General features: G+C 44.7%; 1 protein-coding gene across 1 annotated transcript in view; it reads right to left on the reverse strand.

Moving 5' to 3' along the window:
- CSMD2 (CUB and Sushi multiple domains 2) overlaps positions 1–19,087 on the reverse strand; it is a 607,194-nt gene that overhangs the window by 121,002 nt on the left and 467,105 nt on the right. The window contains exons 30-32 of the mRNA XM_030326876.2: positions 9,077–9,271; positions 8,060–8,176; positions 5,228–5,341 (exon numbers count right to left, since the gene is read on the reverse strand). Of these exons, the coding sequence (XP_030182736.1) occupies positions 5,228–5,341; positions 8,060–8,176; positions 9,077–9,271 (426 nt within the window). The remainder of the gene's footprint in view (positions 1–5,227; positions 5,342–8,059; positions 8,177–9,076; positions 9,272–19,087) is intronic.

Raw genomic sequence — 19,087 nt, forward strand, 5'->3', positions numbered from 1 at the left:
CTAAATCTAGCATTGCATCTGTGAAGTCAGAGAGGGCAGCCATGCCAAAGGAAAGTTCTGAGATCAATAAAGCCTTCAAAAATGAGAAGCACCAGATGTGGCAGCTGGATTCTGCAGAAATTGAACAGGGAAGTAGAGATTAAGTTAGGGGAAATTCTTCCAGAATCCACAGGTAAAAGATAAAGAGATGAAAATAATGAGAGAAACCACAAGCAACATGGAAGATAGATCAGAGAAACTCCAGTGTGCATACATCAAGGATTCAAGACAGAGAGAGAGAGAGAGAGAGAGAGAGAGAGAGAGAGAGAAGATAGGAGAAACTGAAGGAGAAGAAACAGTTTAAGAAAGAAGATAACTTTCCTAAGCTTAAGAAAGATCTGAGGTTCAGACTACAATTATTCTCAAAGTGCCAGATGTAATTAATGAAAAGAGATTTCCATTGCAACCTATCCTAGTGGGCTTTCAGATTTTAAAAATAAAATTAAAAAAAATATGAATGTCATCCAGAGAGAAAAGAATGGGTTACCTATCAGGGTAAAGAATCAGGTTGGACTCCACTTGTCTGTAATATTAACTGTTGGAATGAAGTGGGACGGTGGCAGGAGTTTTGAAAGAAATTTGTGACCTGTAATTTGACTTACAATCAAGTTGTCATTCACATGATGTGTCAAAGGAAAGACACAGTCATACAGGCAAGGTGGCGGAAAGTACTGCAGTGATAAGCTTACTAAAAAAAATGAACAGAAGTAGGGAAATCAAAACTCTCAGGGATAAAGACACCCAGGAAAAGATAGTTAAACCCAAATAATTATTGTCAATGAGGTAGCAAAATTAAATGTAAAAGTAGACACTTGGGGGAAGAAGTCCATAATTTATAAATAATTTACTGATAGCATTCATTAGAAATTCTAAATGTATATATAAAAAAAGCCTTGGAAGTTAGAGAGGGGTCAGACAGGAATGGAAAAGAAAGCAAAATCAAAACAAAAAAGCCCCCCAAACTCACAAAGAACAAAACCAGATGACAGATATCAGAACAAATGTAAAATAAGTAAGTAAACATCCTCTTAAGAAAAAGACTCTCCAAGGAAATGAAGAAAGATATAGCAGGTAAACACAGGTGCTAAAATGGTTGGAAACACAAGAAGATAACAAAATATCACAGTTGTAGTGGAATGTTTAAATGAGCAAAATCCACGACATTTGATATATCAAATAGAGAAACAAAATGAAGACTGCTGAGTAGTGGTCCTCAAGCTTTTTGCCCCTTCAACACACCTCAGGACAGGGACACATTACTTCCATCAGCGTTAGTGGCTCATCAGTGTTTCTCCAAATGAGGAATAAGATGATCTGAGGATATTGATATTGACACCTATAGGTCTTTTATCTGCATCCATCCAACCGTCCATCCTTATTTCTTTCTAGCCATTGGTCCTTTACATCTATATGTGTTCTTGTATCTATATCTACATTTACATATACAGGTCCTAAATGTATCTCTCTCTCTCTCTCTCTCTCTCTCTCTCTCTCTCTCTTTCTCTGCCTGTACCAATGCTACTATATTTATAGCTAAATTTATACCTCTATTTATCTATATTGAAAATCATGAGGCTTTGAAAAAGCATCCTACCCCAAGGAATCCTGACTTACACTCCTGGCTGAGTGGGTATACATGGGGTGCTGATATCAAAACTCATTTCATTGAGAATCACTGATAGAATGGATGTGAATAATAAAATTGAGGAAGATTGACCTAATTGCTATTACTAAACTAATTTCACTCTAACAAATAGCTCTAGGAGGCACAGGTTTTCCTCTCTGCATTTTACAGCCGAGGGAACTGCAGCTCTGAGCAGTCAAGCACCACCGGGCCTACAGGCACTTCGCTGGCAGGCAGTGAGTGTTGGGCCTGAGCTGCCCGTCTCTCTGCAGCCTCTCAACTGTCCAGAGGACACACTGTCTTCTTAGATACTCAAGGAATGAAAAAAAAAAAAAGTCTTTGGCTATGGAAGAGGACCTCATTTAACCCCGAAATGGAAGTGGTTCAGGCTATATTCTCTCCCGGTGTGGTAACAAAATTAGAAATTAACACAAATGTTTAAATATAACAAGAAGAAAATTCAGGTTCCTGGAGGAAAAGAGGAGGCAGCCTTAAAGGACTCTTGGGCAAGAAAGAAGAAAACATGGTGACAGATTATTTAGAAAGTAATGAGGAGGACAATAGGATGTGACAATTCTTACAGCACAGAGCCAAAACTATGCTTAGAAGTGAATGTGCTGCTGTAAACATGCTCTTCATTACACAGGGAAAAGAAGAAAGCTCTCAATTCAAGGGGTTAGCATAAGAAGCACAATGTAATCTGAAGAAAAACAGGAGGAGAGGCATGAAATAAATGCAGAAGTTAATTAATTAAAAAATAACAAAGGCCACAGAAGAACTGATAAGTAAAAGCAAAAACAAAACAAAACAAAACAAAAAACCCCCCCAAAACAAAAACAAAATGAAACAACACAAAACCTCTCATCCAGGTGGGAAAAAGAGGGGTCACTACTAATACAGTACTCAATCAGTAAAGGCAGGTGATATAACCTCTGACACCCAGGAGATTATATAGCATCATAGTATATATATAACCTGTGTTGCTGAATTTAAAATAATTATAAAATGGGTTTTTTACTAAAACATAAAATATCAGCATTGATCTTAGGGTCATATACCTGAATAAACCAATAGCCATGGAAAAAAATAAAAGAAAAAAAAACACTGATAAGGAAGAAATAAAGTATTGAGGCAAATTTATTTGCAGAAGATATGGCTTCTTGCCTAAAGGGCCCAGGAGAGATCAGTAGGCAGTGTTAGCATTATTACAGAGGGTTCATTGACTTTACAAAATGACTACACCAAAAATACCAGTCATCTAATATACTATCAAAGACCAGTTAGAAAATACAATGGAAGGAGGGAGGACCAGTTCACAGCAGCAACAAAAACAATGACAAAAATTGCCATCCAATATCTAGGAGTAAAGTTAATAAAAAAATCAATACTGCCAAAGTGAAAATTAAAGCCCCTTTCCCAAGGTTACAAAAGATACATAAATGGAGAGACATATCATGTTCCTGGATGGGAAGAAGGGTTACTGTTATAAAGATGTGAGTTCTCCCCCAATTAACCAATAACTTAATGGAAGTCCAATGAAAGTTCTGAAGCAAATTTTTTTATCTTGACAAAATATTTCTTGAAGTTACTTGGAAGCAAAAATAAACAAGAACAGGGGCACTTGGGTGGCTCAGTTGGTTACGTGTCTGGGGCACCTGGGTGGCTCAGGTCATGATCTCGTGGTTCATGGGTTTGAGCTCCAAGTTGGGCTCCGCACTGGCAGTGCTTGAGATATTCTCTCTCTCTCTCTCTCTCTCTCTCTCTCTCTCTCTCTCTCCTCATCTCTCTGCCCCTCCCCAGCTCTTTCTTTCTCTCTTTCTCTCTCTCTAAGTAAATAAACTTGAAAAAAAAATAAAAAAGATAAAGAAGAGCAGTCAATAAAAAATTCAAAAGAAAGGAACAAGTTTGGGGGCTCACATTACCATATGTTTAAAATTATCCTAATATTAAACATTTTTATAACCTTACACTAAGTTTTTTGATACAGATAGAAAAATACACAGACACTTAAAGACGTGGCTATAAAGTCTGGAAACATCCTTAACTTCATAAAAACTTAATAGATGTAAATCTGGCATTTTGAAAATTTTGTTAGGACAACAGATTAACTAAATTTGAAAAAATATGGTTAGATTCCCTATAACAAATAACAAATCAAGATAAATTCCAAAGGTATTAAAGCAGAACAATCACACTGAAAAGAAGCAAAAGAAAACACAGAAGAATATTTACTTCATCAGCAGAAAAGTAAAGGGGAAAAGTATAAAAGAAAGCATTGATAGATTTGATGTCAGGAGAAATTTAAATTTTCTGACATTAAAATATACCCTGAAGAAAATTAAGTGGCAAATGACAAAGTGTAGGGGAAAGCATTTTATAGCATTTAATATAGACAAGAGGTTTTTATGGCATATGATACGTATAGCTCGTAATAATATGGAGGTCTACTAAGTCAATAGAAGATAAATGGTAATAGAAAAATCAACAGCAATTCACAAGTAAATTCACAAATAAAAAATGCATGGGCCAATAATTACATTATAAAAAGTTTACCCTAACTTGTAATAAAAAAAGGCAAATTAAGAAATGAGATACAATTCTCACTTTTCAAACTGATGATGCTTTTGTTTCCTTAATTAGCTAGTTTTTGTGAGAATAAAACATGATCTCTTATTCACTTTTGGTGACAGAGTGGCAAGGACTTTCTAGAGGGATGTTTGGCATTTTGGCATATTTCAAAATCAGGGATTTTGATAATTCTGTTAAAATAACTGATTAAGTTTGAAAGAATATAGTTAGATTCCCACAAAAAGCCTTAAGTTAAGATCGCACATATCCTTTAACTTGGCAATTCTACTTCTAGATAGTCTAAGGTAATAGAGATGTGTATAGAGACGTATGCATAATACACTGGGTTACTATTCACGAGAGTGAAAAATTAGAAACAATCTCGATGTTCAATAATAGGGAATTCATTGCATAAATTTTTTAACATAAATGTTAAGTAACTATATGATGGACTGTTTTGCAGCATTTAAAAATCCTATTATAGAAGGAAATAATGACAGAAACGCTCACAATGGACATTTCAATAAAAATATGTACATTGTTTTATTCAATAAAATATACGAAAGATTAAGTCTAAGTAGATATAAAGGCTGGGGGAAAATACACTCCATCTTTCAGTAGTTCTTTCTGGGTGGCTTTTATTTTAATTCTCCATACAGTTATTTTGTCTTGCCTCTAACATTTCTACATTGAAAAAGCAGTATGTTTATAATCAGAAAAACATGTTGGGTCTAAGAATAAACCAACAGGGAAATACTACACCACTTGGGGCAGCAGTGTAGACACACCTTGGGGTGAGGGTAGTTTCCCAAGCCCCCTTCTACGTTTGGGCTACCAGGAGCTGACTGTCGTGTTGTAGAGAAAGCACCAGTGGACGACAGACACAAAGCTGTGTGGTGCCACCTGTGGCTGGGCTTACAGGGCCTCTTTCCTTTCAGCGGGCCCGAAATGCCCTCAGCCCACCACCATCCCCAATGCCGGCCAAGCCCTGGGTACCTGTGTGGGAGCCCGAGAGGGAGCTGAGGAGCCGGGAGTGCTGGCTGTGGCCATCATGCACCTCCACCACGTCGTTGAGGGCCGTATGGAAGAAGGCGAACTGTCCAAACACCACTGCGAAGGAGACATGGTGTGGAGACCTCAGCATGGAAGACTGGCCACCATGTTGGGGGCAAGGACTGGAGGTGTGGGGGCTGCAGGCAAGGAGCAGGGAAGCCTCCGCGGAAGTTGTTGGTTCCTGGGGCTGACTGCTTGCTGAGGCTTCTACTGGGTGATCAGCACACTGGCCAGACCCCAGGCACAGGGTTGTGGGGAGGTGGAAAGGGCCAGCTGGCATTCTCCCTCATGGGTCAAGATAACATTGAAGACTGAACATAACAGTCAGGCCTGGTGGAACTGGAGCTGGGCCAACCCCATTCCTTTCCCAGATAGCAGTGGCAGCAGCTACTTAAGGACATGGAAGGGCTTTTGGCAACACCTCCCATTTTCCATGTGCTCTCAGGACCCTGTATTTTCCTTTGTTTTTTCTTCAGAAATCCTGCTGACCAGGACAGCCTTTGATACAAGATGCCCCACGGTTAAGAGGAATAAGGGTGGCGAAAAGCAGCTGCTCCTGGGGAAAGAGCGACTGTCTGAGGAATGGGCAAACATCTTGAGCTCATTTCCCTCTGGCAAAGCCAAGGGAAGAGGCAAAATGGTATTTACAAAGCACCTACTGTGTGCCAGGTACCATGTTTGCCAGATGTATCATCTTCAACTGTGCCTCTTTTAGATGTTCATATTTTAAAGACAAAGAAACTGAGGCTCAGAAGTTAAGAATGTTCCCCAAAGGGCACTCAGCTCACTCCAGGAAGGGGCTGAAAAGCTGGTGGTCCGTGGTCTTGATGAGCCCCTCTCGGATGAGGCCTAAGGACCCTGCCATTTGATGGCTATTCATGCCACCAGCTACAAATCACACGGGATTTCTTCAGCTGCCCCTCTCTTCCAGGCACTGCTGGAGGGGCTGGCATCACTGACCCCACAGTGGGAACAGCTCTACCTCAGCTATCTGCCTGAGCTTGGTGTGGTCTGCCTGTGCTGGCTTACCAGTTTGCCAGGCATATGTGGGGGCAAGAAGCAGGGTAGGAGGGAGAGGAGCAGGGGCCAGAGGGGCTGGAGGGAGAGGCAGGAGGGAGAGCACATTGTGGAACCCTGAAAATGGGTACTCAGGTGGTGGCAGGGGTATCTCCGTCCTCCCTCCTGCAGAGGTGAACACGATGGGCAACATTCCTGCTTTCAGAGTGTGTATTCTAGTGGGAAGAGACAGTCAATAAAGGGGGGAAAAAGCCCACTTAAGCAAAGAGATAGGGAAGATAATTTCAGATAGTTAAAATTAAGTCCTAGAGGTAATGGGAAAACATGATAGAATGAGGCAGGTCACTTTAGGTAGCAGATCAAAGGAAGATTAGAAGAGGAAGTCAGAGCTGAGACCTGAGCTTGGAGCCAGTGTTGCAGAGGCAAAAGTCTGCCCCGAATTCCGGGGCTCAGCATCCTTGGCAAAGACAAGATACTTGGGACAGACCACTGCCCTTCCTCGAACTGGCTCTCTGTGTGCCTGTTTCAGCCCAATGAAACTGACCAGCCTTGGGGTTGCTTCCTTTAAAGGCCGAGCTCTTTATTATGGGAGGATCCAGGCACAAACTGCACACCACTAATCAAGGATTCTGTTCTGAGTGGCAGATTGGACTGGACAACGTTTTAGGACTTTTCTAACTGTGAGCCCGCAGGTCCAAAGCTCCTGCCACATAAGTATGCTGGGGTGGCTGGCGTCACACACACACACACACACACACACACACATGTATGTGTGCAGGGGCTGGGGTGGGAGTGCTGCGTGATGGCTGGAGTGGTAGGTTAAGGTGAGATGGGGAGTTCACAGAGGTCAGGGAGCACGTCTCGCTCACGTCTGCAACAGAGTGTGTGGTCCCTGAGAGATGCTTCATAAATGCTTGGTGGCATCAGGCCTTGCCCTATGCTCCCTCCACCCTATCTTGGGCATAAGTAGCCAGCTGCTGCCCCATCCCTCTCCTAGATGGTCAGGATTTATCAGTGCCCTTTACCCCACCCAACACCAATCCTGTGTAGAAATAGTTGTTACTCCTCCTACAAAGAGGAGATCCAGGGAGAAAGTATCCGGGTGGGTCACCTGGTTGCTCAGGTACAACCAGTCTGGCTGCCCCTTAGAACTTCCTAAATCCTTCAGGGATGGCAGGACTCTTAAATGTCCCCACTGCCAACCAGGTGACAAGCCTGGCTTCTTTTTGTCTGAGTCTCTTGGAATCTGGAAGTCTTTCTGCTTTCTCAGGACACTGGCCTGCCGCCCACTTTTCTCTTGTTTGCCCTACCTATAGCTGCTGGGCTAGGCTCCCAGTCTCGGATGGGATGGTGGAACACTGGGGTTCCCAGCTCTGTCCCACTCCTTCCTTCTTCCTGCCCTTTGGTCACCCTCCCCTGGGTTCCCAGTCAGCCTGGATCTGCAGCACCTCCAGTCAGACGTGGGCTGTGCTGGCTAGTGTCCGGCATCCCTGCCTTCCCTCCGTCCTGGCTACTTCCTCCCCAGCTGCATCCCCTTGTGCTGCTGGCCTTGCTAGTGCTCCTCCCACACATACGTCAGGAGCGCGCCCGACGGTGTATCTTATTTCCACTGCATGGCATCTGCACCCAGGAGTCCTGTACCGGAGATGGTCTACCCCTTCCCACAATGGGAGTGGATACAATTGAGAGTGGAGCCGGGGGCGTGGGTGGAAAGGGCCCGGGGACCTGGAAGAGGTCGGGAAACATAAATAAACATACCGTAGTCCTTGGGCACGGTGACAAAATAGAGGCAGGTCTGTCCACTGGTGTAGTTCTGGGGGTAGTTGGGGGATAAGACCACTCCGTCTGAACCCACATACTGTCCCCCACAGGGGGCTGGAAGAGAAATCAGAGGGAGGGCCAGGTGATCTTGAGGCCTCTCATCAGCTGTCATGCTCACCCCAGCCTGAGCCACTGGTCCCGTGAGGCTGCCCTGAGGTGTGCAGCAGCTAGTGTGGAGGAGGGGAGTTCTGAGCACCTCCCTGGCCTGGCATGTGGCCTGAAACCTTCCTTGATGCTGTCAAGGGCCCTCCTGGGCACATGTCAGACCCTGCTCCCTAACTAGTAACACTAGCACCAGTCCCTGGAGGCACAGGGGCCTAGGACTGACCTTCTGTCCCATGGCTGATGTCTGCCCAGGCATGTGTCCACATGAGTTAGTGCCCCCAGGCTAGCCCCACTGGGAGCAGCTGTCCCATGCGGCCCAGCCACCTTCTGTTCCCATCCAAGGTGCCCAGTTCTATGAGGGGTGGCCCTGAGAGCCAGCCTCTCTCACCTGGGCAAAGGGGCCTCCTTGCTTTCCAACTTGGGGTGGCCACCACGCTCTTGAAGTTCTGACACTCCACCCCATCTCTCTTGTCAGGGCCCCAGAGCTAAGCCAGACCCTGCTGGAGTCAGCCCACCCCGCTGGCCTTAGTTTTACACATGTGATCTCTCAGTGACTTTCCCTAAGCCCAGGTTATCTTTAACCTCCAATCTCCCTCATACAACTTGCTGGCATGTCTGGGGGCCACTGATGATGGCCTCTGTCTGAGTGGGCACACTAGGTGGTCTGAGAGAGGACATGTCGATAGGGACTGTCTACCTGGTGAATTACCAGCCTCTCTCATTCACAGTGAACTCAAAGAGTCCGCTCTTAGGACCATGTCCCATGCCTCCTTTCCCCCAGCTGACAGCCCCTTCTGCCTCTGGCATGCGCTCACTCCCTCTGACTCCTTCCCGCCCCTGTCCCACTACCTGTGCACACTGGTCGGGGGTTGTTCCACGCGGGCTTCCCATCAGGCCCCAGAACGCAGCTGAGGGTAGAGGCGCCCTCAACCTCATAGCCCCCGTGGCAGTAATAGGTGATGGAGGATCCCAGCTTCAGGTCGGACCCCACTCGCGTGCCGTTCTTGATGGAACCAGGGTCAAAACACGACTCCCGTGGGTTTTCTGGAAAAAAGAAACACACACACACACACACACACACACACACACACACACACACACACACACACAACTCATTAGTGGCCTAATTCCATGGTGCAACAGCCAAGAGGAGACCCTGACTCTAATTAGCCACAGGGCATATGGGGATTTGGGATTTCTGGTTCTTTTCCCTTCAGGTCTGAAAACGTCTCTAAATCTAGGGCTGGAGACCATCTTGGAGAATGAAATTTTCCCTCTCCTCCTCCACATTCTTGCCCTGATCCACAAAGGAGTGAGTTGCAGCTAAACCTTAGGGGCCCTCTGTCACTCCTTGACCCACTCTCTCCAGGGGAGACTGACTGCTGTCATATCCATACCTTGCAGATACTTCTGATTGCATGGGCATCAGTCCTTAGATTTAGGAAGGAAGTAGGAAACCCTACTTTATTTATTTATTTATTATTTATTTATTTATTTATTTATTTATTTATTTAAATTCCAAGTAAAGAATTTTTATCATAAGGGAAACCCTACTTTAACCTCCGGACTTATCTAGGGTTAAACAGTTTTCCAGTTTTTGCATCAGGGTATTGGGTGCTTGCTAGTTTATTAAAACAGTAGTATTTTTTTCTACCTGATTTTTGTGGCATATATGTCTCTCCTATTAGGCATCCATGATGCACCTAACAGGCATCTACTCTGTCCCTCTATGAGAGTGAACTTGGTGCTGCCTGAGCGATTGAGAGCACGACTCGGGAACCCCCATCTCTGGAAAAGGGCACTGTGCAGCCTCCCTCACCATCAGCTGGGAATCTTGAGCAGCTCTTGGGAGCCAACTGTTCACTTGCACTTGCACTGCTTTTCCTCATCCTCCTTGGTCAAAGACCGCTGGTGGTCAAGAGGCCCGTCATCATGGCTGGGCAGTGTCAGGGAAATGCCACTGAGTATCAGGATTCCATTAGACTCCTGGAGGCTATGCTACAGGGAGGTCTAGGGATGGGGCTCACAAAAAGGTGCTGACAGCCCTTGCAGGTGGACTCACAAGTTCAGAAGTTCAAATAACAGATTTAAGGAGGAAAGAACCAGAACAGAAGGGCTCAGAGTTCAGGGATGAATAGCTGAGGAATTTTGCTGAGGCTGTCCTTGTCACCTGGGCATCTTTTAGGCTGCCAATATGAAGCAGCCACTGCTCGAGGGGATGCTCAGCTGCCAGTCAGCCCACTGACTGATGGGATGGGGCTCTGAGCATCCACATCCTGCCAAGTCCAGCCACTCTTGCATTTGAGCCCTATGATGGCCCTGCTCTTTGTCTTTGCCTATGGCTAAGGGGGCAGCAGTCCTGGTTATGCTACTACATTTAAACTCAAGTGGGACCCAGAAAATGGTCCCTTATCTAGCAGAGGACACCTCAGTGGTTTCCTCATGGGTCCTATGGTGTGTCACCTTCACCCCTCAATCAAACCTGTCCTTTCCCTAAGCTCACTGGCTCTGGCCAGAATAGAACTGGCCATTAGGTAACCCATCTGAGAATCACAGAGTTATAGGGAACTGTCACCATGTCTTATATTTCATCTGTCCTTTTTACAAATTAAAGTCGGTCAAACCTAATTTGAAGCTCAGAGAAATTCATAAGCTCAGAGAAGCTCATAAGGGGCAGAACTAGCTGGGGCCCCCCAGTATCCACTTCTCCCCTTCATCCTTAAATAATAGAAACCAGGTTTTATCCAGACTACCAAGGCACCAGCTAAAATCTACATCTTCTAGCTTTCCAAGCAGCTACATCTGGCCAAAGAGATGTAAACACAGTCAAGTCAGACAGTCTCCTGTCTCACTCAGAGTAAAAGCCCAAATCCTTATGGGTCTAAAAGTCCTGGGTCTTCTGTCCCCAGTCCCCACTGCTCTATGATCTCAACTCCTATCATCCCTTTGCTAACTTTGTTCCAACCACATTGGCTGCTGTTCACGGAATGTTTCTTCAACTGCATGGCTCTCTCTCTCAGCTCCTTCAGGATTTAACAGTGTCACCTTCTTAGAGACACCTCCTTGACTAGCTATTTAAATTTTTGATATTCTTCTCCCCAGCACTCCTGGTCACCTTTCTCTGCTTTGTTTCTCTGCACTGGCACCAATACTATCTCATGCACTAAATATTCATCCATTTTTTCCTATCTCTCTCAACTAGAGTGCAGGTTCATGAGGAAGTTATCCAGTTTTATTTACTGCTCTAGTCCAGTGCCTGGCAAGTGGATAAATGTGGGACTTCTAGAAAGCCTGCTTAAGAGCAAGTGACTCAGCTGAGAGAATGCTCATTAGTCCTTCTTTTTTTTCCTTCTTTCCTCTTCCCCATAGTCTGAACTTAGAGATGATGACTAGAATTCCAGTCTCCATCTTGGATCCTGAGATAACCATGAGGATGGGAACCATGTCCTAGCATGGTAGAGCAGAAAGGCAAGAGGAGCCAGGGTTGGGGAAGGGGTCACCTCATCATCCCTGGATGACAATCTCTAGATTTCTTTTACAGGAAGGAGAATAAACTTCTACCTCACATAAGAAGCTGTGCTTTTGGGTAATAGCTGGGCATGTCTGTCCCAGAACTTTACACTGTCAGAGAGTCCTTTCTTCTCTTCTCCATAATCGCAAAAACTCCTACACTTTTCTTTTTTCTTTTTTTAATGTTTATTTATTTTTGAGAGAGGGAGAGACAGAGTGTAGGTGGGGGAGGGGCAGAGAGCCAGGGAGACACAGAATCAGGCTCCAGGCTCTGAGCTGTCAGCACAGAGCCTGATGTGGGGCTCAAACTCACAAATGGTGAGATCAAGATCAGATGCTTAACTGACTGAGCCACCCAGGCACCCCAAACTCCTACACTTTTCAACGCCACCTTCTCTTGAGCAAGTTTCCTGTACTTTGCCTTCTCTCTGGCAGAATTCTGTTTTTATTTCCTGAATGATAGCATGTGTGGCATTATCTTGGTAGGTTGGATAAGTATATTTCCTTCCAGTGGATTCTGAATTCCTAAAGGACAGGAACCTTTAGCTATTCTCTTCATAACCCTGGCAATTAGCACAGAACTTGGTATTGGAGCTGGTTCTGTTTGGCACACAATGGACGCTTAATAAATGGATGCTGAATTGACTGGCTGAACACCCCAGGGCTTGGAAAATCCACAGTCACATCAATGATCGCAACTACAGACTGTATTTTATAGTTACTCACATGTCAGAGCAAGAAGAGCTCATCATTCTGAGCATTATCACATTAATGAAAATGACAAGGGTGATGATAATGATGATAGCCCCTTACAGAGGAATATCACATTATAATTTCCAACGTACTTTCCAATCTGTTATCTCATTTGTGCCTCACAATAGCCTCTGCAGCAGGCAGGGCCAGGTGTGCTCCTGTTCAGGTTACCGATGAGAAATGTGGTGATCAGAGAGGCTAAATGAGTTTCCCAAGCCATTCAGCTGGTAAGAAGTGGAATTAAGACCAAAATCAGGTCTTTAGTCAGCCAAACCAGAGCTCAGCTGTGAATGATAAAACTGTAATGACTGAAATATCATTGCGATAATAATAAATAAACACCAAGCCCAAAATGGGAATAGCAAAAGAACCAGCTTCTTTTTGTCCTAATAGATAAGGAACACTTCTAAACACTGTAATAGCAAGACACTGAAAATAGCAATATGCACACGCAACCAGTAAGGAACTGGTTAAAAAGACTGGATTACAGCCATCCACTGAAATACAAGCAGGCTTTAAAAAGAATTGCAAAAGTCTTTGAATACTGATATGGAAAAATGATCAGGATCTATCATTGGACAAAAACCAAAAACAAAGTAAAAACAAACCCATATGACAGATTAGTACATATGGTGTGATCTCTATTCATATAGAACAGGGATCAGCAAACTATAGCCCACAGTCTCACTGCTTGTTTTTGTATAAAGTTTTTAATAAAGTTTTACTGGAACACAACCTCCCCTATTTGTTTCAATACTGTCTATGGCTCTTTCGACATTACAACAGCAGAGTTGAGCCGATGTAACAGAAACTATGTGGTTTGCTCAGCCTAACTATTTACTGTCTGGTCCTTTATAGAAAAAAAGTTTTCTAACCCTTGTTATAGAATTCACATTATTTTATTTTTATAAAAAATATCTGGAATAAGATAACAAACTGTTAACAATGGTGCTTCAGGGGATGGTAGTAACAGTAGGTGTTAAGTGTTTAGAGTACATCTTACGTGCTTCTGTATTGTCTGCATTTTTCCAGCAAACATATTTTACTTTTAAAATAGGCAAAAAATGAAGGTATTTCCATTTTGAATTTAAAAAGAAAGACCGATTCTGACAGGTGTGATCATTGTAGCTTTGATTTGTATTTCCCTGATAAGTGATGTTGAGCATCTTTTCATGTGTCTGTTAGCCTCTGGATGTCTTCTTTGGAAAAGTGTCTGTTCATGTCTTTGATGAGTGGATAAAGAAGATGTGGGTATACAGTTACTTATTTATTTATACAGTGGAATACTACTCGGCAATGAAAAAGAAAGAAATTTTGCCATTTGCAATAACGTGGATGGAAACAAGGAAGGTATTATGCTAAGCGAAATAAGTCAGTTAGAGAAAGACAGATATCATATTATTTCACTCATATGTGGAATTTGAGCAACACAACAGATGAACATAGGGGAAGGGAAGGAAAAATAAGATAAAAACAGAGAGGGAGGAAAACCTTGAGAGACTCCTAAATGCAGAGAACAGACGGAGGGTTGCTAAAGGGGAGATGGGTGAGGGGATGGGTTAAATGGGTGATGGGCATTAAGGCAACCCACTTTTTGGGATGAGCACTGGGTGTCATATATAACTGATGAACCACTGAGTTCTATTCCTGAAGCCAAGACTACACTGTATGTTAACTAACTTGAGTTTAAATAAAAAATAAATAAAAAGAAAGACCCATGGCAGTGGTGGTTCCTGGTAGTGGGAGCAGTGTGGAAACCTGGTTGCAACTCCTTGGCCCATAGTGTTCCAGCCAAGGGCTTAAAAGAGAAAACAGGTGCTTTTTAGTACCTTCTGGTAGAAGCTGACCTTGGTCTTTCCTGAGTTATTTCAGGTTCTCCAACACAGGCTTCAAACTCTTCTTCTGAACTTCTTCAAACTCCCTCTGTCTGAAACACTCCCCCAACCCTGTTCTTGCACAGTGGGCTTCTTCTCAACCTTGAGGTCTGTTTAAATGATGCCTGCTGGGCAAAGCCTTCACCTTCACCAACTGCCATTCTGAGGCAGACTCCCCATTTCTCTTTCTCAGCAGTTTGCTCTTTCCTAACTTCCACTTCTTACTCCTCGTTGATCTATGTATTTGTTGTCTGTTTCCCTCACTCACCTTTATGTTATCTTAGGGACCATGACCACTGTGCCCACTGCCATAGCCTCCATATTTAGCACAAGGTGCGGCATGAGGTGAGAGCTCAGTAAGCATTTTTTGAGTGAGTGAATGGCCTCCACACTCATGCATGAACATGCTAGCCTGTCCCTGCCCAGAAGGGAGCCACCACACCTGCTGGAAAATGAGAGTAAAGCTCCGCCTCCCCTCCCCCTGACCCACCACCACCATTTTCCGATGTTTTTGGCTTAGGGAAAGACAGTAAGTCTCTCTGGGACTCATTGTTAGTAATTGTATCAAAAAAACAAGATCCTCCTTATTTTCCCCTGTTTCCTTCTAGCAAAGGGTAAAGCTACCCAGGTAGCTGAATTCAGATGAGAACGCCTTAGAGCAGTCTTATAAAAATCCACAAATGACATGATTGCATTCAGAATCATCTAGAAGACCTGCCTAGAATGACACAGACATCACGACCACCTTCCAGCAGCAACTGAAGAGAGACACCTACAAACTCTCCCATCACTGCCTTATAATTAGGTGAGTCTCCAAGATCTCATTGGTAGCATAAATGTCTACCTGTCTGGTTGTCATTGGCACGTGAAGTCCATGGAGGCAGGAACTTTGTTTTGTTCTCAGCCCCTATAACAGGGTCTGGCATATAGAAGGTAATGAATAAATATCTATTGTGTGAACAGAAGAGTAAAAATGCATGATCTGCCTTTGCCCCTTATGAAGAAGCCTAATTCCATGACATTGGTCAATGGATGCTTGCCTTAAGCCTGGTCAGTCTTCAAGTCCTTTGGGATTTGGAACTGGGACACAAACTGGGAAATAATTCAGAATCAAGACTGAGGCGGACATACTTGCCCTAGCGGAGGCAATGACCGTTGATCTGCAAAAAGAGGATGAAGCAGGGAGGAGACCAAGTGGTCCTGGAGACAGGAGCCAATCTCAACCTTCGACTCTCCCTTCCTGATCTCAATCCCTTGGAAGTTTATGAAAAATATATTCCCTTTTTGTGTTATGTTGGAGGGGGTTTTTGTGATGTGTGCTGTTAAAATATAGAACACTTTTTGGCTTATATTATATTGGCCATTACTTTTCTTATAATAAAGTTTCCTTTCTGTCTCAAGCTGGTTTTGAATGAGTTTTAGGTCTTTGCATTTTTACCCTCCCCCCCGCTTTTTTGGCTGAATTTGGTCTGAGTGGGTTTCTCAATTTGAAACTCAAGGATCCCGGACTCAGATGCGACCACACTATTTCTGCTTCCCACTTGGGAAGTTGGCAGGATGTGGGGCAAGGCCCCTGGTCTGTGTGCCTCTGGTCAGAGGAGGGGTTGACCTCAAAGAGTGGTTGCCACTGGGCTAAGCTCAGCTAAGTCCAGCAACATCTCTCTATGTGGTCCTCTCACCTCCCAATCCAGGACCCTGAAGCCACAGCCCCCAGGAGGATCCAGATACTCAGCATTAGAGGAGCCCTAAATCATCTCATCATCCTGGGTACAGTGTGGTACTGGGTAGAAATCCCCATATTCATGGCATCCTGGCTGTGGTCACCTTTCCCCCATCTGCTCCACTGAAGCCACAGGCTAGAGCCATGCTTCCAGGTCTGGTTTCCCAATGAAGCCCCTTCCACTTCAGCTGGAGAGAGGGGGGAGGCGGTACTCTCTGAAAGACAGCATTCTGCCTCTGGAAACAAGATGGCATATAGATGGATGAGGCCAATTCTTCTCTTCTTAAGGATTCAGACCTGCCTCAGTGTGCAAGTCCTTCGTGGGCTACGTCTCAGTCTATGGTGTTCTATGGATTTGCAGAACACAGCGTCTAAATTCTTTGCCATGGACAGGAGACATATATAGGATACACATACATACACGTCACCAATATTCATGTTATAAATATTTCACGCTCATACGTATATGTATGCAGAACACCATCTCCCACTTTATATCTTCAGTAAACAGAAAAGGTACTGACTGCATTCTACTGAAAAGAAAATGAAACAGGAAAGAAAATGTACTGACTGCATCATACTGGGCTAGCCCCATGAGGAAGACTCCAAACCCTTCTCTTTTCCAAACAAGAGCAGAACAAATGAAATACCCATTACACAGGAAAGAAGGCAATCAGATAGAGAAGGTGGATCAAAGTATGTGCCTACTACCTACTGGCATTGGGCCCTGTGCTAGGTGCTGTTCCTGTCCACTACCCTCACACCACCTCTCCCATGTAGTGTGCTCTCCCTCCTTGATGGGTGAGGAAGGGATGCTCAGGGAAGGTAAGCGACTTGCTTAAGGCCATACTGTTAGTAAGTGATGGAGGCCATCCCATAAAGATATTGAACATGGGGGGATATCATCGAGGCCATGGGATCTGGTAGCAGAGTAGATCCATTCCAGGAATCCAGAGATCTTGGGATGTGGAGGAGACCATGCGGCAAGGCAAGGGTCCCACGAAATGGGATGCCTGACCAGCAGCTGAGGCCATAGTAGAGAAGGGACTAATATTAGGGAGTGTGCCACCCGAGAAGGAGGGAAAGCTGCCTCAGGCCTCACCAGGTACCTCCTGCACCAAACACGTGCATTTATCTTGGTGTTTGAACCACAGATGCTAACAAGGCGGCGGAGGGTGCATGGGTGGGCATCACCTCTCCCCTCGTCCCAGTGATTGGCCTCTTAGCTGCTTGGCTGGCTGAGATGGCAGCCTGGAAGGCCTTATTCCTTGGGGCTGTGTTTCAGAGCTGGGGGCCCCTGTAGATGTGGTCTTGGGCCAACAGCTGAAAGTGGAAGGGGCTTCATTGGGAAAGAGGCCCTGAAAGCGTGGCTCTAGGCCGTGGCTTCAGTGGAGGGGATGGGGGGAGAGATGCCTGCAGCCAGGAGACCGTGATTTCTACCCAGTAGCCTACTGTTTCCACAGATGATGATCATCTCATCATGGGGTGACATGTGGGGTGACATTTTGGAATCTCCACCAGGGAGAAGACCCCAGGTAGGACAGGTTGGAGGTGGCTCAGGTGGTTGCTAATGCTCGTCTAGGGTTAAAAGACATCATTTGCGGTGGCTCCAAGTGCCACATTTGTGTGACTTTTTCTGGTCATGCTCAGCCACTTGCATGTGGGTGCGATGAAGGATGCCATTTTGCAAGGCTGCAACAGAAGGGCCAGGGGGGCAGGGGACTTGAGGGTACTTCTGTTCTTTCTGTAAGTGTGATGCAAGAGGTGAACAATAAGAAAAGCGAAGATGACAATACAGAAGTGGGTCTGGCGGGGTGACAGGTCCCAGTCTGAGTCTAAGTTGTGCTGCTGTTAGAATTCCACACTATGTGACTGTTTGTTCTGATGTAGGAGGATTCGGGAATGGGAGGTTTATTGAATGGCAGGCGTCTGCAGGAAGAGAGGTCAGCAAAATATCCATCATCTCGGCAAGCCCCACGGGAAGGGAAGACCACAGCAAAACATTCTCTACTTTGTGCACAAAGTATCTTCTAGAACCGTACCTGACAAATAGCAGACAAGCGATAGTTTTGGGGATTTTGATGTGTTGATGGATGTGAAGTACTTAGGACCACACTGGCGGTTGGTAGTTGCTAAGTTAGCTATTGTTATGATTGGTGTTATTTGTGAGTGCATGTGAGCTATTCCCAGCAGTTGCCAGAAATATGTAATTAAGGAACACTTTCAAAGGTTGCTGAGGTCCTACACTATGCAAGTGGGGGACATGAGCCAGAAACTTTTTAAATTTTAACTGGTAATATGACCCCATTTGTCCACACAGGCTGATGAGGCCTGGGTGAACTTGGCTGAGAGCAACAATAACAAAATCCATCATCTCTAGAGTATCTGTAGAGTGTTCAGTACCTACTGGGCATTGTACTCATGCATATAATATGGATGTATAAAATATCTTTTAATTTTAACCTTCTGCAATGTAATTATTATTACCACCACTTTATAGATGGAGGAATGGCTTCCAAGAGATAATAGCCTGCCAAGCTCACCAATCAAGCAAGAAGTGGATCTAGGATTTGGATAAAGGCGTCTGGGATGATTAGGGAAGAAAAGGTCATGAAGACAATAACAGGATAGAAGAACGTGGAGTGGCCCAGAGCCTGGAGCCACTCTTACTATAGGGTGCCTGAGACGTGCCAGGCACCGGGCCAGGGGCTTTGCTGCACAGAATCACTGATCTTCACAGCATTTCTGTGAGGCAGGGATTAGGCCACCCTCGTTTTATGATGAAGGAATGGGGGTTTTTCAAGAGGTTACATAACTCGCCCAAGGCCACACAACTGCTAACTAGCAAACATGAGCCCAGAACCCAGTTCATCTGACAGTCTAGGCTCTTGACCAGGCAGGGAGCGAGGCCTGCTTTTTCTTTTTTTTAATGTTTTATTTTTTGAGAGCGAGAGACAGAGTGCGAGTGGGGGAGGGGCAGAGAGAGAGAGGGAGTCACAGAAT

The sequence above is a fragment of the Lynx canadensis genome, chromosome C1, assembly GCF_007474595.2.
Source record: "Lynx canadensis isolate LIC74 chromosome C1, mLynCan4.pri.v2, whole genome shotgun sequence".
Lineage (NCBI taxonomy): Eukaryota > Metazoa > Chordata > Mammalia > Carnivora > Felidae > Lynx > Lynx canadensis.